We start from the raw sequence: 16,951 nt of genomic DNA, 5'->3' as shown, positions 1-16,951 counted from the left end.
GGTCTCATGTGGACCGGACTAGTTTATTTTTGGACAACTGAGTTAGCTCACTGGCTGCTATTGACATCCGTCATTGTCAATGGGAGGTAATGACTTCATTTTTCATAAATTCTTTGTACTGTTTGGGTACTTATAGGCCAATACTTGTACATTTTGGAGCATGTTCTGTTGATTTTGAGGCATTTCCAATCAATCATACATCTAGAAAGCTTGTTTTCCTACAAAGATATTGACTTCAGGATGCTTGACTTGAATTCTCGCCTCAGTTGTCTTGTTTGATTGCATTTCATTTCAATCCTATGACAAAGATGGTGCTCCAAGGTAGCACAAAATCTAAAGTTTAAGTTAAAAAAGAAAAAGGAAATACATAGATTTTAAAGCACATGTGTCAAAGTGGTGGCCTGGGGGCCAAATCTGGCCCGCAGCATCATTTTGTGTGGCCCGGGAAAGTAACTCATGAGTGCCGACTTTCTGTTTTAGGATCAAATTAAAATGAAGAGTATAGATGTATATAAAATTTCCTGATTTCCCCCCTTTTAAATCAATAATTTTATTTTTTTAATCCATTTTTTCTGTGTTTTTAGTTCAAAAATCATTTTGTAAAATCTAAAAATATATAAAAAAAGCTAAAATAAACATTGTTTTAGATCTATAAAAAACTGAATATTCAGGGCTTTTAATCCAGTTCTTTTAATCCATTTATTAAAAAAAAAATCTAAATATTATATCTAAAATGGTCCGGCCCACGTGAAATCGAGTTGACGTTAAAGCGGCCAGCGAACCAACCCGAGTCTGACACCCTTGTTTTAAAGCATTGTCTCATTTTGAATTATTGCAGGAGTGACGAGGTAGTAAAAGATATAAGAACTATCCCGATAGTGATGTACTAGTTTATAATGGTAATAAACAGATCCAAAGTTTGACTATTTCTTTGTTTGCGGTAGTGATACATTTTTAATGATTAACTATACTCCTCTCTTTCAAACAAAGCTGCTTTAAAATAGAAAATATAGCACACTATAACTCCAATAGTAGTGAATAAAAACATGACAATTGGCTTTCTATTGTATAAAATTCAATCTAAAAATTGCAGGCACACAGTGACTAAAGCAAATTTAAAAAAGAAAGAAGCTTTACTCAGTTCTAACATGACATACAAGCCATAAGGAGTAAATCGAGTCTACAACATATACGCAAAAGTTGAAAATTGTCATCATGGTGACCATCACCACCTTGTCCCACCCACACAAATAGCCACAATCTGGTGGTCTCTTATTGTTTTGAAAGCTATAAAGTGGCCAGATCACCATAGCTGCCAAGTACATAACTGCTGCTACAAAGTTATAGGCGATGACGATCTTGTCAGAGAAGGGCAGTAATGGGGTCAGCTCTCCAACAGTGAGCAGGATAATGAGCAAAGTTAAAATGAAGCATAAAGAGTACACAGCCACACACCCTTGCAGTACGGGGCTTTTTGTGTAATGACTCGCCTCCAGGGAGATGAAGATAAGACATGCGAGAAAAGTTTCCATCATCTTCATTATACCCACATATGTGGAGAGGAACCCACGGATTTCCCCAGCCCGTTGTTTGCGAATTAGGGTCACCTCGAGAAAATATGCCGCGCAACACAACACGGCCAACACGGAAGCGCCGATCTGCCGGTAGCAAATATTGCAAGCGAAAAATGTCGGGTAGACGATGCTCGCAGTCAAGCACATGATGCTCGCCAGCATGGAGAAAGCCGTGGTGAAGTCATCCCAGGCAAACGGCAATTTGGTGCTGAAGGTGGTGAATTCCAGGATGACAATTAGGAGAGTGAAGAAGAAGCAGAAGCACCAGGTGAACATGCACCAGCCCCAGTAATGAGAGGGGAAGGGCCCCGCCGACGCCACCAAGCTAAAAGTCGTGCACACCAGGATGGCGATGATCACTCGTAGGATGCTCAATGGCCGGGTGATAACGTGGAGGTCCACGTAAGTCATGGCTGGTCCGGACAAAAAAAGGTCTCTCAGAAATCCTGTCTTTTCATCAGAGAAGTTTTTGAAGCAGCGCGCTTTGAGTAGGCTTTGTGAAAACAGCAAATCATCGTGTGGGTGTGCAGTCAAGAGAGGCAATTGTGGTTTGACTGGAGATTTTATGGCCTTAAACTGACATCAGGACACACTCATGCTGGACTTTGGTCTAGAACCATCATTCATTGGTTTCTGGGTTAAACATAGGGAAACATGACTCATATCTCATCATGGATTGAGATAATGCTGGGAGTAAAGCATTCAACCATACACACTTGTGATAAAATTGAAATATCTTAACCCGACACTAAGACGCACTTTTCCATATACACGACACGGAAATAGTTAACAAGTGACCAATGTTCCCTCTAAGCTGCGCACGTGCGCAATTGCGCACTACTCTCGTCTTCTGTGCGCACAGCAAATCATATGGAGCGCACAAAATAAAATGCCAATATTTTTTTAATTTTTTTTAGCTGTGAGGCCAACGCGCGAACCACTCATCCGCCGGGCCGCCCATTCATAGATATTAATCATTACATTTTATTATTACTAAATCATTTGTGTAGTAGACATACACCTGCTTATGACAGGTGTGATACTGGTGTGTGCCCATAGCGAGCAATGATGATGTTGCTCACACCAGTACTCAGTGTGCTTAGGGAGGTTGTCTTTCTGCCCAGACAAACAAAAAATTAGAGGGAACATCGCAAGTGACGATGAATCAGGCAGGGCTGTCTTGCTCTAGAAAAATCTCTACATTATAATATTTCCAAAATTGTCTATTTTTTCTCATCAATATTGAGGCTCTCCCCCTGAAATGTTGGTTTAATGAAGCACTTAGATTTTAAGATGGCCACTGAAGGAGGTCTCAGTTCTCGCTCACTCTGTTATTCTTTTTTTTATTTTTTATTTTTTATCTTCAACTAAAATTGCTGGACGAATCAGAATGATTAAGGGGTGGTCATAGTTCACTCACATTCTTGTTTTACTGTTAAAAAGTAAGACAAGAGCCAATAAACCTGAAGACCTTTTCACACTGCACTTTCTTATCTTGGTGTTCGCCGCGGGGTAGCGCACCAAGATAACAACATGCCAGTGTGAGCTTATTTGCTTTACAGATCCTTACTAACAAATTGAATTGAGTGCGTTAATAGCTTAGAAGACATAAATCGGCGTCAGTGCGCTCTCCAGTGGACAATATAAGTTTTGATACTTAATGTAATATTCAGGATGTAATCTTGTACTGTATGTTTTCTCCTTACATTTATTTAAGTGGTAAGGTTATTATTATTTTTTAAATCTTTTTATTTATTCTTAGATTAAACGTTTTACTTATGAATTTACTTGTGTTGCAAGGTTAAATACCTGCTTAGCAAAAATGGTCGCATCTGTAAACTGTTATAATTCCTTCTATAATTTTGCAAATTCAACAAAAATATCTTACTACTACGTCTTAGAGAATGAGTTGAAAATTATGGCTCCTATGTGCACTTGAACTATTTTGAACGCACACAGGCAGATTTTATATATTATATTTTAATAATACCTCATTCATGGCTACCAGTATTCGCTAAGTTGCTCAATTAGTCGACAGATTTCACACTTGCACAAAAAAACTCAGATTTTATTCATTTGGTGAATATATACCACACAAGAACACTGCATCAAAAGTGAAGTACGTGTCAAGATATGTGCAATTGAAATCACTTTAAATGAAAATATTGCAAATTTCAAAGCTTGACTTAGGTTCGAGTTATAAAGAAGACCAGGCGGAAGGAATAAAATGTATCAACGATGTATGCAATAAGGTTGACACAGGTCAATACAGCGATGACCACTAACAAATTCCACAAACATGAACCCGGAAACATATCACAGTAGCTTGGTCTGGGGTTATCCTTTAAACTGTAAAAAGGCCAGATGACAACAGCGGTGATGTACATCAAAACGGCGAACACATTACACACAATAAGAACTTTGTCAAACGGTGCTGGAAACAGAGACAGAAGTCGGCAGATGGTGAAGATGATGATGAGGAGGGCGAAAATGAAGCAAATGGAGTAGACGGCCACGCACCATTGAAGTCCTGGGAAATAATCGTACGAGATGTATCGCAAACATACGAAGATGATGCAGGCCACGTAGGCCTCGAGGACTTTTAGGAGTCCTGGGACGGTGGAAAGAAATCCGCTGATTTCTCCAGGTCTGCTCCGAGTCAAACCGACCTCGGTGGCGTACAAAATAAAAGCCAGGAAGGAAGTCACGCAAGCTCCGATCAGTTCAGGGCATCCTGAACATGTGTAGAAATTGGCAAAGATGATGGACGTGCTAAGTTCCTACAAAACAAAACAAATATCAAAATTAGTGAGTCAAAATAGTGGGTTTAAAAATCATTTTGGTGGTATATTTGTTTGTAAAAAAGAAAAGAAAAGAAAGAACAGTAGTTACATTAGCATATCATCAGTATTTATTGATCATTGACTTATTAATGAAAGAGACTTAATGTTTGGTCACTCTCTTGTGTAAAGACACTCCTTTATTGTATTATTTGTTCGCCATTGATTCTTCTTATCTTGATGCTAGTTTGGATCAGTTTTAGTAGAATGGCCAGATAATGTGTTAAAACCCGTAGATCACATGTGTCAAAGAGGCGGCCTGGGGGCCAAATCTGGCCCGCCGCATCATTTTGTGTGGCCTGGGAAAGTAAATCATGAGTGCTGACTTTCTGTTTTAGGATCAAATTAAAATGAAGAGTATAGATGTATATAAAATTTCCTGATTTCCCCCCTTTTAAATCAATAATTGTAATTTTTTAATCATTTTTTTCTGTGTTTTTATTTCAAAAATCATTTTGTAAAATCTAAAAATATATTTTAAAAAAAGCTATTATTTTTAAGTGGTCTAAACCAGTATCCCAACATTTTCGGGCCAACACTTATTTTTAAATAATCTTATAGCAGACCACCCTACAGCAACTTCAGAGATTAGGTACTGTGTTAATGAGGTCTTCGGTTAGTTACAAATGTATTTTATTCAGTATTATTTAGTTGAGCACAAAAAAATATCCAGCTATTCTGCTGAATGTTTAGCAACAGGTGGATACACTGATACTGCTTTCTCATAGAAGAGCATAATTTTCAGTATACATACATTTCTGCCATAGATATAGTAATTTGTACTTGTAATGAATGAATAATCATTTTGTGTCAAGTGAATTTTGTCCCTTTCCAGTGCTACTCCAAATGGCCAAAAGCTTATGTGCGCCAAATCACAGACAGATGTTTTAAGCATTTAAGTCAATTTACAGACATCTAGAGGAATTCATCAACATAAATAATCCGAAGTAATATTCTATACTCTGTACACATAATGATATCAAAGACAGATATGAGTTTATGGGGGTTAAAAAAGACTACGCACCATGAGAGTGGCCAACATGGCGAAGGCAGTGGTGAAGTCATTCCAGGAAATAGGCAGTCTGCCGCTGACATTACAGAACTCGATAAAGAGTATTTGGAGGGTGACGGCGAAGCAGAAACACCAAGTAAAGATGCAAAATATCCAGAAGGAATCTGTGGTGGTGTAGACCGATACCGCCAAGCTGAAGGAGATGCAAGTAAAGATGACTTCCTGTATCCGGACAATACCCACAGGGGATGTCAGCGCCTTGGTGTCAAGAGTTGCCATAGTGACTTTTTCTTACAAATCTTTGTCCAATTCACCAATTGCTCCTACCGTATTGAACCAGTACGCTAAGACACCCACCACCACTTGCCTCAGTGGCAACCTCTCAACCTCCTACTGGAGCCCAACTACTGAAAGCACACAGAAAATACGCTATCATAAAATTGCCACACCCTTTCCACTGACTACACCCATTTATAGTCCTCTAATGGTCGACAATGACCGTAAATGCACACGTGTGTCACATGTAACGTTTGCCTAGGAAGTGATAGCTTTGTGTGTGCGCTTATCGTCATGGTCCAAAAGTTGCACTTTATCGTTTCCTACCCAGTACGACACAGTGCACACACTTGTCTTTCCATCAAATTGTTTCATTTAGTGGTGTTTGTGCATTGTAGTAAGGGGTCAGTGAACTACACACACCTTGATGTTTGGTGTGTGTGTGTGTTTGGAGAGCTAAAGGTGTGCTGAGAACTCCACCTCGTGTCCTTAGGGTGCTGGCTCATTAATAGCTATTTTGGCAATTCTCTGACAAGTTTATATATACAGCCTTAGCCTAAATAAGTGATGAGTAGTGTATTTTGCTTTTTAATATACCTGTTTAATATATTAAATGATTTTTGCTTTTTTGAGCCTCCCGTTTGTGCGCCATTTAATATACACCTGCCGTTTAATATACCAGGGTATATTAAATGGCAACTCAGCTTTTTTTTGGCAAGATTTGGATTGGATTGGATAACTTTATTCATCCCGTATTCGGGAAATTTCATTGTGACAGCAGCAGAGGGTGATTAGACAGAACAACAAAGCAAAAGCACAAAGTACAAAGCAAATCAAAGTAAATGGGATCATTAAGAATCACCAAATTAAATCATTAAGACAGTACAGCAGCAAAAACATAAAACAACTCAAAAAGAAAAAGAAAAATAAGAATAAAAAGAAAATATGGTGTTGTATGGTGTTCATAGGGGCATCATTATAGATACTTAAGTTCATTAAAATTCCAAGTCAGACTTTATTCAGCAGTAAGTAGTTTTAATCTGAGCAGTAAGTAGTTCATAAAGAGTACGTAGTGGATCGTACCTTCCCGTTTGTGTGCCATTTAATATACCCCTGCCGTTTAATGTACCCCGGTATATTAAATGGGGGGTATATTAAACAGCAAAATACGGTAATTCGTTTTTTTTCCCCCCCAAGATGGTGGCACCTGCGCAAGAGGTCAAATTTTACCATCTTTCTTGAAATTATTTGGCTCTTTTTCCAAAGGTGTAGAAAGGGATTCTCGTTTTGGTTTATCAGTCTACTTGTGCACTCTTTTAATATGTACAGCATGAGTTATCTGAGGTCTGGTGCATAAACTTTGCTAAGATCCACCTGCTCATATCTTCACTAGTTCATAGCTCATCTATATAAAGGTTTTACAGCAGGAACTGAAAGTGACCTTTATTTTTTACTTTTTTTCGTCAAAAAAAACCCCTCATAGTTATGAGATTTAACAATTAGATTATTTTTAATCATCCTAAATGGTTGAAAACAGGGAAAGCATTTAAACATTTAAAATTAGTGGTTACCATTGATGGCACAATACTCTAATCCACTTTTATTGGGAGGAGCCAATGAACATCACATGACGCCTTAAAAAGTCATCCTGTTTTTCCTCCTCTTTGTGTGTATTGTAATCTCCGCCGCAGCTACTACTGTTGGATCAATAATGCAGTTATACAATTGCAAGAGGCATCATGTTTTGATCTAATAAATGTGCGTATGGTTTCAGTTTCTCTGGTGATCTTCAGAGATGGCAACAGGACTGAGAAAACCGCAATGAGATGCTGCTTTCTTTCAGCTGTTGGGAGGAAAGGCCACATTATTACGTGGGTGAGTGAATGAACATGTAATGAATCACATGTGTTCAATTGTTTTAAAAATTATTTCCTGTTCTTCATTCTTCAGATAATTGTCCTGCACACATTCCATTTGGTGCATGTTTAAGCGTTGCCTTCTGTTAACTAATATCTGTAAAGTCAGGTTCCGCATTGCTGATGCAGTTTTAATTGGGTTTCACATACAAATTTGCTCCTGTGACTTCTTGCTCATCTCAAATTATTTGTCATGAACAAATTAACAACAGGTTATTTTGTTTTTCTGAACAAAACAAAAACACTGCAGTTCACTTTTAAACCAGCAAAACGTGTTTCCCTAGAAACTTCGAATCAAATATTCTAATATTACATGGTCTCTAAATGTCGGACTATTTTAAAAGCCAGGTTATCATTTCAAAATATTTTAAATGTGAAGGTCTTATAAACTGCAATTAAATTCTATGGTTAGACAAAGTCTTATATATATATATATATATATTTTTTTTTTAAATCTTATAACAAGAATTGCACTTTAGTATAGTATAAAAGTCTGCATTCTCAGCGGCCAATTAGTAACGCATACAGAAACAAATTCAATTGTCAATGTGTCATTCATTTTTATCTGTATATTTTTCCAAATATGTTGTGGATCATAATATTTGGACCTTATGTAGGTGTCAGCCATGCCAAAAAATATGTACTCTTCCCATGAATTTTAAAGAAATAATTTTCTAGTATGAATAATATTGCCTTAATTCAACTTAGATTCAATATTTTCTACTTGAATAAAGAAACCTGCTTGCATTTACTTGTGCTTAATAACCACTCAATAAGTCTGCGCATGTTGAGTGCTCTTCTTTTCCCCTCCTATTTCATTCAAAGGGTAGCAGCGTCAAGAAAGACGTCTCTCTCTTTGCCGGCGATAAAATCCACAGGTATGAAAATCATTTTTAATCATATTCACATTCAAAACCTGTCGTAATGATGTAAAATTGGAATGCTCATTTTACCACTGTACTATTTTTCTCTTTTGTTATACCTCATTAGAATAGACGACAAGTTAGATGTTATATTTCCTGTTCAATTTGGCTGTTTATTTTGTAAGGGCAGTTGAAATAATTTACACTGTGTTGTACAAAACTGGGTGGGGTACTCTCCGGGGTGCTTAAATGATTTTGGGTTGCTGTCCAACATGAGCCATGTTTCTCCATCTAATCAAATTATTGATAAAGTGAAGTAAAGTGCTGTGGATGGACTTAGATGACCGCATTTTTGAAAATCTTCCATGCAAACTCTTCTGAGTAAAAATAATCCTGCTGTACAGTCTAATTATTACACTGTACCTACAGGTTTTACGGCATTGTTAAACTACTTGTACTTTCGATTATAGTATGTACTTCTTTTTTTTTTTGTTGAGCTGGTCAGGGCACTCGGTAAAGAGCCGGATCATTTGTTCTCAGAATATAACAATATATTCTTTCTTCAATTTTCTCACTTTCTTTGTTTCCTGTGTAACCCTTATTTTTAAGACTTGCAATGATGATGCAAAATGGAGACCAATATGGGTTCGTAGCTCCAGCCTACCCTGGCCCACCCATGAACAATTTAGATCAAGTGAATCCAGGAATTGTGTACCAACAACCTATGACACCAGCTATAGGAGGTTTGAATGTCTTTTGTCTAAAATGACTGTTCATTATCGAGTGAAGTGGTGGATTTCATGTTTGTTCTTGTGGCCTTGTAAAGTGATTAATAATATCTGACACAGAAAGAGCAGGCAAGAGAAAAGTCACATAATTAAGAAACGAGAATGTTGGCAAATGATTTTTAATGTTTAATGGAAGAAATATTTGTATTTGTCTTCTAGATTTAAGTCAGTGTTTTCTCATCTAAAAGGGAGGCCTTGCTGACACAGAATCCTGTTGTTATATTATTAATATTTTATACATTTTATATGCAATAAGAGTTGAATGTACATTGTATATTAATGGATTGCCTGTATTTGATTGTGTTTCTTCTCTCTCCCTTCCTTTCCCAGCTGTTGCATTCACACCAGGTGAGTAACACCCCCCCACACACACACACACACAGACACACACACACACAATTTCTCAAACTATTCAAAACAGCAATCAAATTTAAATATCATTGGTGGTAGTTTTGGCATTAAATTATTTAGATTAAGAATTTGTCAGTGTCCGTGTATAAAATGCAAGTTACTGCATTAACATCCAAACTGATAAGCAGAAACAAGTCCATTTACAACTCATGCCATAACAATGAACTAAAAGGGAAGCCTTGCTGACTCCGCCACAGAATCCTGTTGTTATATTATTAATATTTTGTACATTTTGCATACAATAAGAGTTGAATGTACATTGTATATTAATGGATTGCCTGTATTTGATTGTGTTTCTTCTCTCTCCCTTCCTTTCCCAGCTGTTCCAGTAGTCACACATAGTGAGTACCCCCCCACCCCACACACACACACACACACACACACACACAATTTCTCATACTATTCAAAACAGCAATCATATTTAAATATCATTGGTGGTAGTTTTTGTCATTAAATTGTTTAGATTAAGAATTTGTCAGTGTCCGTGTATAAAATGCAAGTTACTGCATTAACATCCAAACTGATAAGCAGAAAGAAGTCAATTTACAACTCATGCCATAACAATGAACTAAAAGGGAAGCCTTGCTGACTCCGCCACAGAATCCTGTTGTTATATTATTAATATTTTGTACATTTTGCATGCAATAAGAGTTGAATGTACATTGTATATTAATGGATTGCCTGTATTTGATTGTGTTTCTTCTCTCTCCCTTCCTTTCCCAGCTGTTCCAGTCACACACGGTGAGTCTCCCCCCAGAAGCCCCCCCCTTTTAAATCAGTTTGTTTAAGCACCTTTTCCTATATACAAAAGGACATTTTTTAATTCTGTGGTATAGTTACGACAGTTGCTCCACCCATGCCGATGCTGGGAGAGGGTCCAGGACAAGCCGTGTGTCCCACCTGTCAAACCACAGTGGTCACAGAAGTAGTGCGGACCCCAGGCCTGATGGCATGGCTCATCGTTGCAGGCATCGCAATCTTTGGGTAAAGAAAGAAATCACACAAATGCCCAAAGTTAGTGTATTGCTTTCCACATTGAACACTGCTTATTATTTCACCCATCAGGTTTCTTCCCTGCGCCTTCATACCCCTCTGTGTGGATTCCTGCAAGGATGTGAATCATCACTGTCCATGCTGCCACAGACTCATTTATAGTCACAAGAAAATGTAAAATTCTCCTGATTGGAAATCTGATGCTGATCAAACAGAGCATGCTTTGAGCAAACTAAATTTTGCCAATGATATCAGTCTTTTATGCATTATGAATTCAACTTGACTACCTAGCACTTTTCGGTATGTGAGTGGAAACCGGGATACCCGGTGAAAACCCACGCAAGCACAGGAAGAGCATGCAAACTCCCCACAGGTGGGTCCGAATCTGGTATTCGATCCTAGAACTGTGAGGCCAACATGCTAAGCACTTATTCAACAGGGTGCCTACATTTTAAAAAAAAATTCAGTGATGAAAAATTTGTGAATCATGTGTACTGTCTTTCAGGAGGACAATTACCTCAAAAAAATAAAAGCACATTTTAATTGATAGTCTTTCTATATTATTTTAACTGAAAACATGGCACTTTGAAATTAAACAACATTGTGTATGTTTGAAAATGAGACAATAAAATGTATTATTGCATAAAAATAAATGACTATACTGTATTGTAAAATATACGTAAAAATGACTGGCATTCTCGTGACGTCATGGCGTGATCTCGTCAACAACTCAGCTGTTGTAATGGTGCGTTCAAAGACATCTGAAAATTATAATCTCAATTTAAACTTCAAATCCAGTCCGGGAAAATTACATTTGAAATATATAGAACCCTTTCACGTAGAATCCTCCACTTTATTTCAATGATTGACCCCAAATTTGGCTGAAACATTTAGACTTTTTGTGCACACAATTCAAACATGAACACACAATTCCAATGAATGGAAACTTCAACAAAATGGAAGTTGATTTATATTTTTTTTATTGATGATGAATTATTCTTCTTTCTCTGAATAGCGGAGAATAGCGTGTGGCTTTTGTTGCGACCGTGTGGATTGTGGAAGTGCGAAGATTCTGGAGTAGCTCCTGAAGGCATCGTGGAAAAAGCAACAAAAAAGAGGAAGAGATCCACGTCGTCTCCTGCATCGCAGCGGTCCGGTCCGATCCGATCGAGAAATGGTCTCAGTCTGTCCACTTATCCCAAAAATCAGGTAAATGTCTTCATAGCATCTGGAACTCTGGAATAAAAGCAATCAGACGCGTATTCGGATAATACAGAGAGGACTAAAATGGAGCTGGAAGACGGAGTTGTGTACCAGGACGACCCGGGGACATCAGCGATGATGTCTGAGCGGGTATCGGGCCTGGCTAACTCCATTTACCGCGAGTTTGAGAGACTCATCGGGAAATACGACGAGGACGTGGTGAAGGAGCTCATGCCGCTGGTGGTGGCCGTCCTGGAGAACCTCGATTCGGTATTCGCAGAGAATCAGGAGCACGAAGTGGAACTGGAGTTGCTCAAGGAGGACAACGAGCAGCTTATGACACAGTACGAGCGGGAGAAAGCGCTGAGGAAACACGCAGAAGAGGTCAGTCCAATAAAGACAATGTGTGGGAATGCAGGGAGCTGATCGCGGTTAGTTCTTGATGAAAACGCACTTGGCTGATCACCCTTATACTCGCTTACTAAAGCAGCCACGATGTAAACAAAACAGTGTCATGCTAATGTTACAATGCTAGCATCTGCAGATTGAAGTGTGCGCTTCGTGGTACATATGGTGATTTTTTTGTACCAGGTGCAATTGTAGCACGCGTCCGTAGTAACCAATGCACCTGTTCATCTCCTCTTACGTCAGGTCAGTGAATGCATCACGTCAGAGACCTGGATTTGGGTGACTCGGCAGTTTAGGCCATGATAAAGCCAGACACTTCAATTAGGGAGGAGTTTTCCTTGGGAAGAGTCTCACAAATTTAAATTCAGTGTATAAACCAGGGAAATATGGCCTTGAAAAAAAATATATATACATGTGCATGCATATATGATGATAAACCCAAATCTGCAACTCCTTGAGTCAAGGTGTTTTTGGATTGTGCAAAGCACCATTAAATGAACATCCAACCTTTTTACATCATATATTTCCCTTTTTTTGTCTGGATTTTTTTAAATAGGGGTCTCAAGGATGGACCAATTGTGAGAGTGTGTAGTGAGATTTTAGTTGCATCTTGTTTGATAAAACAAACTTTATGCTTTGAATAACATATTTAAATATTTCAGTTCCAGATCTGTTACTCAGTATAGATTTTTCGGTTTTAAATGTTGGACCATCTGCTGTCTTTTTTTAAGGATATTTTTTCTTTTTGGAGAAGTGCAACAACCACCCAGCTGCTCTGACAAATACTACATTTTCATTTTTCACGCTGCACTTTTGTCATAAAATCATTACACTTTGGCTTATGGGACTTATGTATTGATATGTTTATTAGCAAATATCATGCCAAATAGTCTTCTGATCAATTTCATTTGATTTCCTCAATCATCATGAAATAGTGGAACAGCATGTCTTGCACATATGCCCATAGTTGTTGGGTGTGCTTTCCTGACATATTTTAGAAGGAGAAAATAGTCAAGTTTAAATTCAGTAGGATGTAATATACTTCTAATATTCTCATACAATTGCCTATTTTGGGAGCAAGTTTCACAACAAAGAAATACCCTTTTTTTTTTTCTTTTGTGTCCCAATTGAGTCACCTAGAGTATTTCATGGTTTCTAATCCTCTGCCTGTCTGTGTAAGCAGAAGTTCATTGAATTTGAGGACACGCATGAACAGGAGAAGAAGGATCTGCAGAACCATGTGGACAGAATGGAATCCCACTCGCGGCAACTTGAACTCAAAATCAAGAATCACGCCGATCAGAGTAAGCACGTGAGCACAACATGCATTCACCATGCATAAATACACACCCTCGCATGTATGCGCAGACAATTTTTGTTGCACACTTCAAGGAGGAAGTGTAATTGGATTATAGGATTTATGTTATTCCCATCCTAATGCGGCTCTGCATCACTGTCCTTTTTGTTGGTGGATTAAATGATATTTTATAGTATAAAATGGGTTCTCATATTCCTGATTCACACCGCTAGTAAAATGCAAGGTTTCTTTGTCACATGCTGAAATGGATCGAAAGTAATATAACTTGCACATATTTTCAATGAAGAAATAGCAGAAGTAAGAAAATATCCACTGAAAAATATGGATATTTAATCAGGATACTACAATATTTGATTATATTATTGTTATAGATAATTTCTGAATGCACTGTAGACTTCCGTGACCGGACGTTTGGTCGCCGGACGTTTGGTCGCCGGACGTTTGGTCGCCGGACGTTTGGTCGCCGGACGTTTGACAACATGACAGAGAGTTTACACGTCCGGGCGACCAAACATCCGGGCGACCAAACGTCCGGGCGACCAAACGTCCGGCGTCCAAACGTCCGAGTACCGTAGACTTCATCCATGCCCCAATAACCAGTTTTGTGCCAATTTCTTTAGTCGGCAGGTTAGAAGAGCGAGAGGTGGACCTCAAGAAGGAATACAACTCCCTCCATCAGAGGCACTCAGAGGTACAGTAAATGGGAAAGGAAATAAAACATGAAGCACAGAAATATTGATGGTTGATGGGCAAGCATTTGAAAAAGATTGCCTTAACATTGTGAACTTGCATCATTTGTTCCCACTCTTCCAGATGATCCATAATTACATGGAGCATGTAGAGCGGATCAAAATGCAGCAGAGTTGTGAATCATCTGAGTCAAGCAGCGTCACTCGAGTTCGGTAAAAACCTTTTGCTTTTATTTTTATTTTCTTCCATCAAAGATACCCCGATGAGGAAATCCTCTCTTGCCTTAAACACGTGTGCAGGAGAGAACGTCCTCTTTCTTTGGGTGTATTCCCAACATCCGGTGGTGGGTCTTTGCTAATTCCTGACTCCCAGACCCGTGCAGAGACCCCAAGTGCAGATGGCTGGCGGTTCTCCGACACCACACAAACTCGGTCCAACACTAGCCTGCAGGTGGGTGCCATGGATGGATTTTCACCATTTGTACTCCCAGAACAAACGTCCTCTCAAAGTTGGTGGCTGCTATTCGCCACGACTGTGACGACAACACATCCTGGCTATTCCTCTTTTTGTGGCGTTTTGGCTTTGAGTCACTTAAAAAATAGAGACCCTTTTATTTGGCGGGCTCATGGTCATGTGCTTCACTAGGCTCCTGACAAAGACCTCTCTATTTTCAGACATCCTCTTTTAAATCACACATGCATATGAAAACCAGACTGCTTTGCATGAGTGAATAAACCAAAGAGAGGTGGAATACTTTTAGGTTGCCCTCAATTGTTGTTAGGCAGAGTAGTGGCAAGGTTATGTCACTATTTTCTGCATTTCATTATAACTGGGACATCCGCTCTGTTGCTGTGCATGATGGGAGTTATGTCTCTTTATGGCAAGCTGCCAGCCCCTGATGGAGAGGAGAGGATTGCTGGAATATAATTGTCTCTTATGTAATCACGGTAGTTGCAGTAGTACACTCCTAGTGGCGCCCTGGCCTTTTGAACCCCCGTGAGCTTTGATAGCTAGTCAGCTTCTGATATTTTTAACAAGGAAGCATTATAAAAGGGATTATACTGTTAACCTGAACGATATCGCTTCCATAAAGATCTCCTCATTAATTTAAAGCCAGTTTCTATCCGCCACACAGACAGATTTGTTTATTTTAGATCAAGCAAACGATACACTAAAACTATGTTTGCGTTACGATCGCGCCGAGACGTCGAGGCGCGATCGAAGGGATTTGGACACAGTAGCGGGGAAGCAGGAGGGGACGAGGCGAACTGTGCTCATGATAATAACTTTAATAACTCAGGAAGCCCTACAAAATAACAAGGACTTGTACATCCAAAACGAGACAAAACCGGAGCATGGAGAACAGTACCTTTGCACCGATGTATGCAGTATCACGCAGTACGATCCAACAATGAATACCAATTCAGTCGTGTTTAAATACACACATCCGGAAGTCATCATGAATCACTCGCAGCTGCTCGAACCCGACGGCAAGGCAGGAGGAACAAACGAGCTGCTCCTGACAGTTTGTGTGAGATTTGCATTAATAACGCGTCACACAACCACTTTATTCTTTGTTGTTTTTATCATGCATTTTTAGATTCACATCATACAATGCTCTTTTTGTTTATTAAATAGACACCAACAAATGACAAACATTAAATAACAAATGTGAATTTAAATCTCATTATACTTGTATAATGACATTAAAGGCATTCAATTCACATGAAAAACATATCAAGTCACTGAATGCTTAACTTTTCACCTCATAGACATGCACACATGCTTTGGAGTGTTTGCATTTCTGCTGAATGCACACGTGAGCTTCAATTTGACTTTTCCCCCCCAAGCAGCAGGATTTTGCCAACCCCCCAAGGGAAAGGGGGGGTAAGAGTGCGCAAGACTCTACTTGGGGGATTTCACTGGCTGACGACTGCAAGGTAGTTGAATGAATGTTGGGTTGTGGATAGCGTAGACGCACCCCACATTCGCCGCCGGCACCACTTTTGTGCGTGTCTGCTATCTTAGTTTTTTGACTCCACGTGCTTTTAGTCTACATGGCTTCACAGATCACCTGCGTTCAATAGTGCTCCATGCAAATACGTTGTGTGTACATTTGACTTTAGCCATATGCAAATGATTGATGCATCTGTCAAAATCACGAACAACGTATTTGCATTTGCGTGCTATTCATTTTTAGTTCAATTTGCATGTTCTATTTAGTATTAACTTTTTGTATTTTGTTAGTTGTTTTTTTTGCACATAACCTATTTGTGACATTACTCATTAAAATAGAATGGCTTGATGTATTTATTGAATGTTATATAATAGTAGTATTCACCTGCTACTATTATTATATTACTTTTTAGTACCTTATTTGCGGTGGCTTGCATTTTTTGTCTTGTTTGTGATGTGCTAAAATTAGAGTACTTTCTAATGTGGTTGTGTTTTGTCGGTGGTGTAAATTTGATTGACATTCATGAAATAGTGGACTAAATTTCACTTTGTTTTCCCTCAGCGATTCTTTGATATTTTTCTTTTACTTTCATGAGGTCCTGCTCCAGAAAAGTCACTTTTTGTCCCGGCTGTAATGACCTTTACAAACTTAGTTTACAAACAATAGGCTTTATACTGGTTTATTTTCTAATCTCAGTAGTCC

General features: G+C 38.7%; 4 protein-coding genes across 11 annotated transcripts in view; 2 read left to right on the top strand and 2 right to left on the bottom strand.

The window, feature by feature from the left end:
- Positions 1 to 11,673, top strand: part of LOC144088725 (LITAF domain-containing protein-like) — a 20,124-nt gene extending 8,451 nt beyond the window's left edge. For 3 of the 4 annotated variants that reach the window (XM_077619344.1, XM_077619345.1, XM_077619343.1), the window contains exons 2-6: positions 7,477 to 7,577; positions 8,444 to 8,496; positions 9,091 to 9,617; positions 10,001 to 10,021; positions 10,404 to 10,421. In XM_077619344.1, coding sequence (XP_077475470.1) covers positions 7,524 to 7,577; positions 8,444 to 8,496; positions 9,091 to 9,250 — 267 coding nt within the window. In that variant the 5' untranslated portion in view covers positions 7,477 to 7,523 and the 3' untranslated portion in view covers positions 9,251 to 9,617; positions 10,001 to 10,021; positions 10,404 to 10,421. Of the gene's footprint in view, positions 1 to 7,476; positions 7,578 to 8,443; positions 8,497 to 9,090; positions 9,618 to 10,000; positions 10,022 to 10,403; positions 10,422 to 10,516; positions 10,665 to 10,745; positions 10,925 to 11,100 lie in introns of those variants that run through there. The other variant, XM_077619342.1, reaches the window with a different exon arrangement.
- On the bottom strand, positions 1,134 to 1,985 carry LOC144088302 (myeloid-associated differentiation marker homolog). Its single transcript, XM_077618632.1, has one exon. The coding sequence runs from the start codon at positions 1,983 to 1,985 to the stop codon at positions 1,134 to 1,136; it is 852 nt and encodes a 283-aa protein (XP_077474758.1).
- On the bottom strand, positions 3,622 to 5,845 carry LOC144088845 (myeloid-associated differentiation marker homolog). Its single transcript, XM_077619533.1, has 2 exons — positions 5,439 to 5,845; positions 3,622 to 4,354 (listed from the first exon to the last, which is right to left on the bottom strand). Exons 1-2 carry the CDS (start codon positions 5,703 to 5,705, stop codon positions 3,761 to 3,763), a joined length of 861 nt encoding a protein of 286 aa, XP_077475659.1. The 5' UTR covers positions 5,706 to 5,845; the 3' UTR covers positions 3,622 to 3,760.
- Positions 10,953 to 16,951, top strand: part of spag9a (sperm associated antigen 9a) — an 18,886-nt gene continuing 12,887 nt past the window's right edge. For 3 of the 5 annotated variants that reach the window (XM_077619332.1, XM_077619329.1, XM_077619331.1), the window contains exons 1-7: positions 10,953 to 11,046; positions 11,689 to 12,260; positions 13,468 to 13,588; positions 14,223 to 14,293; positions 14,416 to 14,504; positions 14,592 to 14,742; positions 16,143 to 16,232. In XM_077619332.1, the coding sequence (XP_077475458.1) occupies positions 11,961 to 12,260; positions 13,468 to 13,588; positions 14,223 to 14,293; positions 14,416 to 14,504; positions 14,592 to 14,742; positions 16,143 to 16,232 (822 nt within the window). In that variant the 5' untranslated portion in view covers positions 10,953 to 11,046; positions 11,689 to 11,960. The remainder of the gene's footprint in view (positions 11,047 to 11,688; positions 12,261 to 13,467; positions 13,589 to 14,222; positions 14,294 to 14,415; positions 14,505 to 14,591; positions 14,743 to 16,142; positions 16,233 to 16,951) is intronic. The other 2 variants (XM_077619333.1, XM_077619334.1) reach the window with 2 other exon arrangements.

This window comes from Stigmatopora argus, chromosome 14, assembly GCF_051989625.1.
Source record: "Stigmatopora argus isolate UIUO_Sarg chromosome 14, RoL_Sarg_1.0, whole genome shotgun sequence".
Classification (NCBI taxonomy): Eukaryota; Metazoa; Chordata; class Actinopteri; order Syngnathiformes; family Syngnathidae; genus Stigmatopora; species Stigmatopora argus.
The sequence above is the reverse complement of the archived record's forward strand: the minus strand, read 5'-3'. Positions and strand labels throughout refer to the sequence as shown.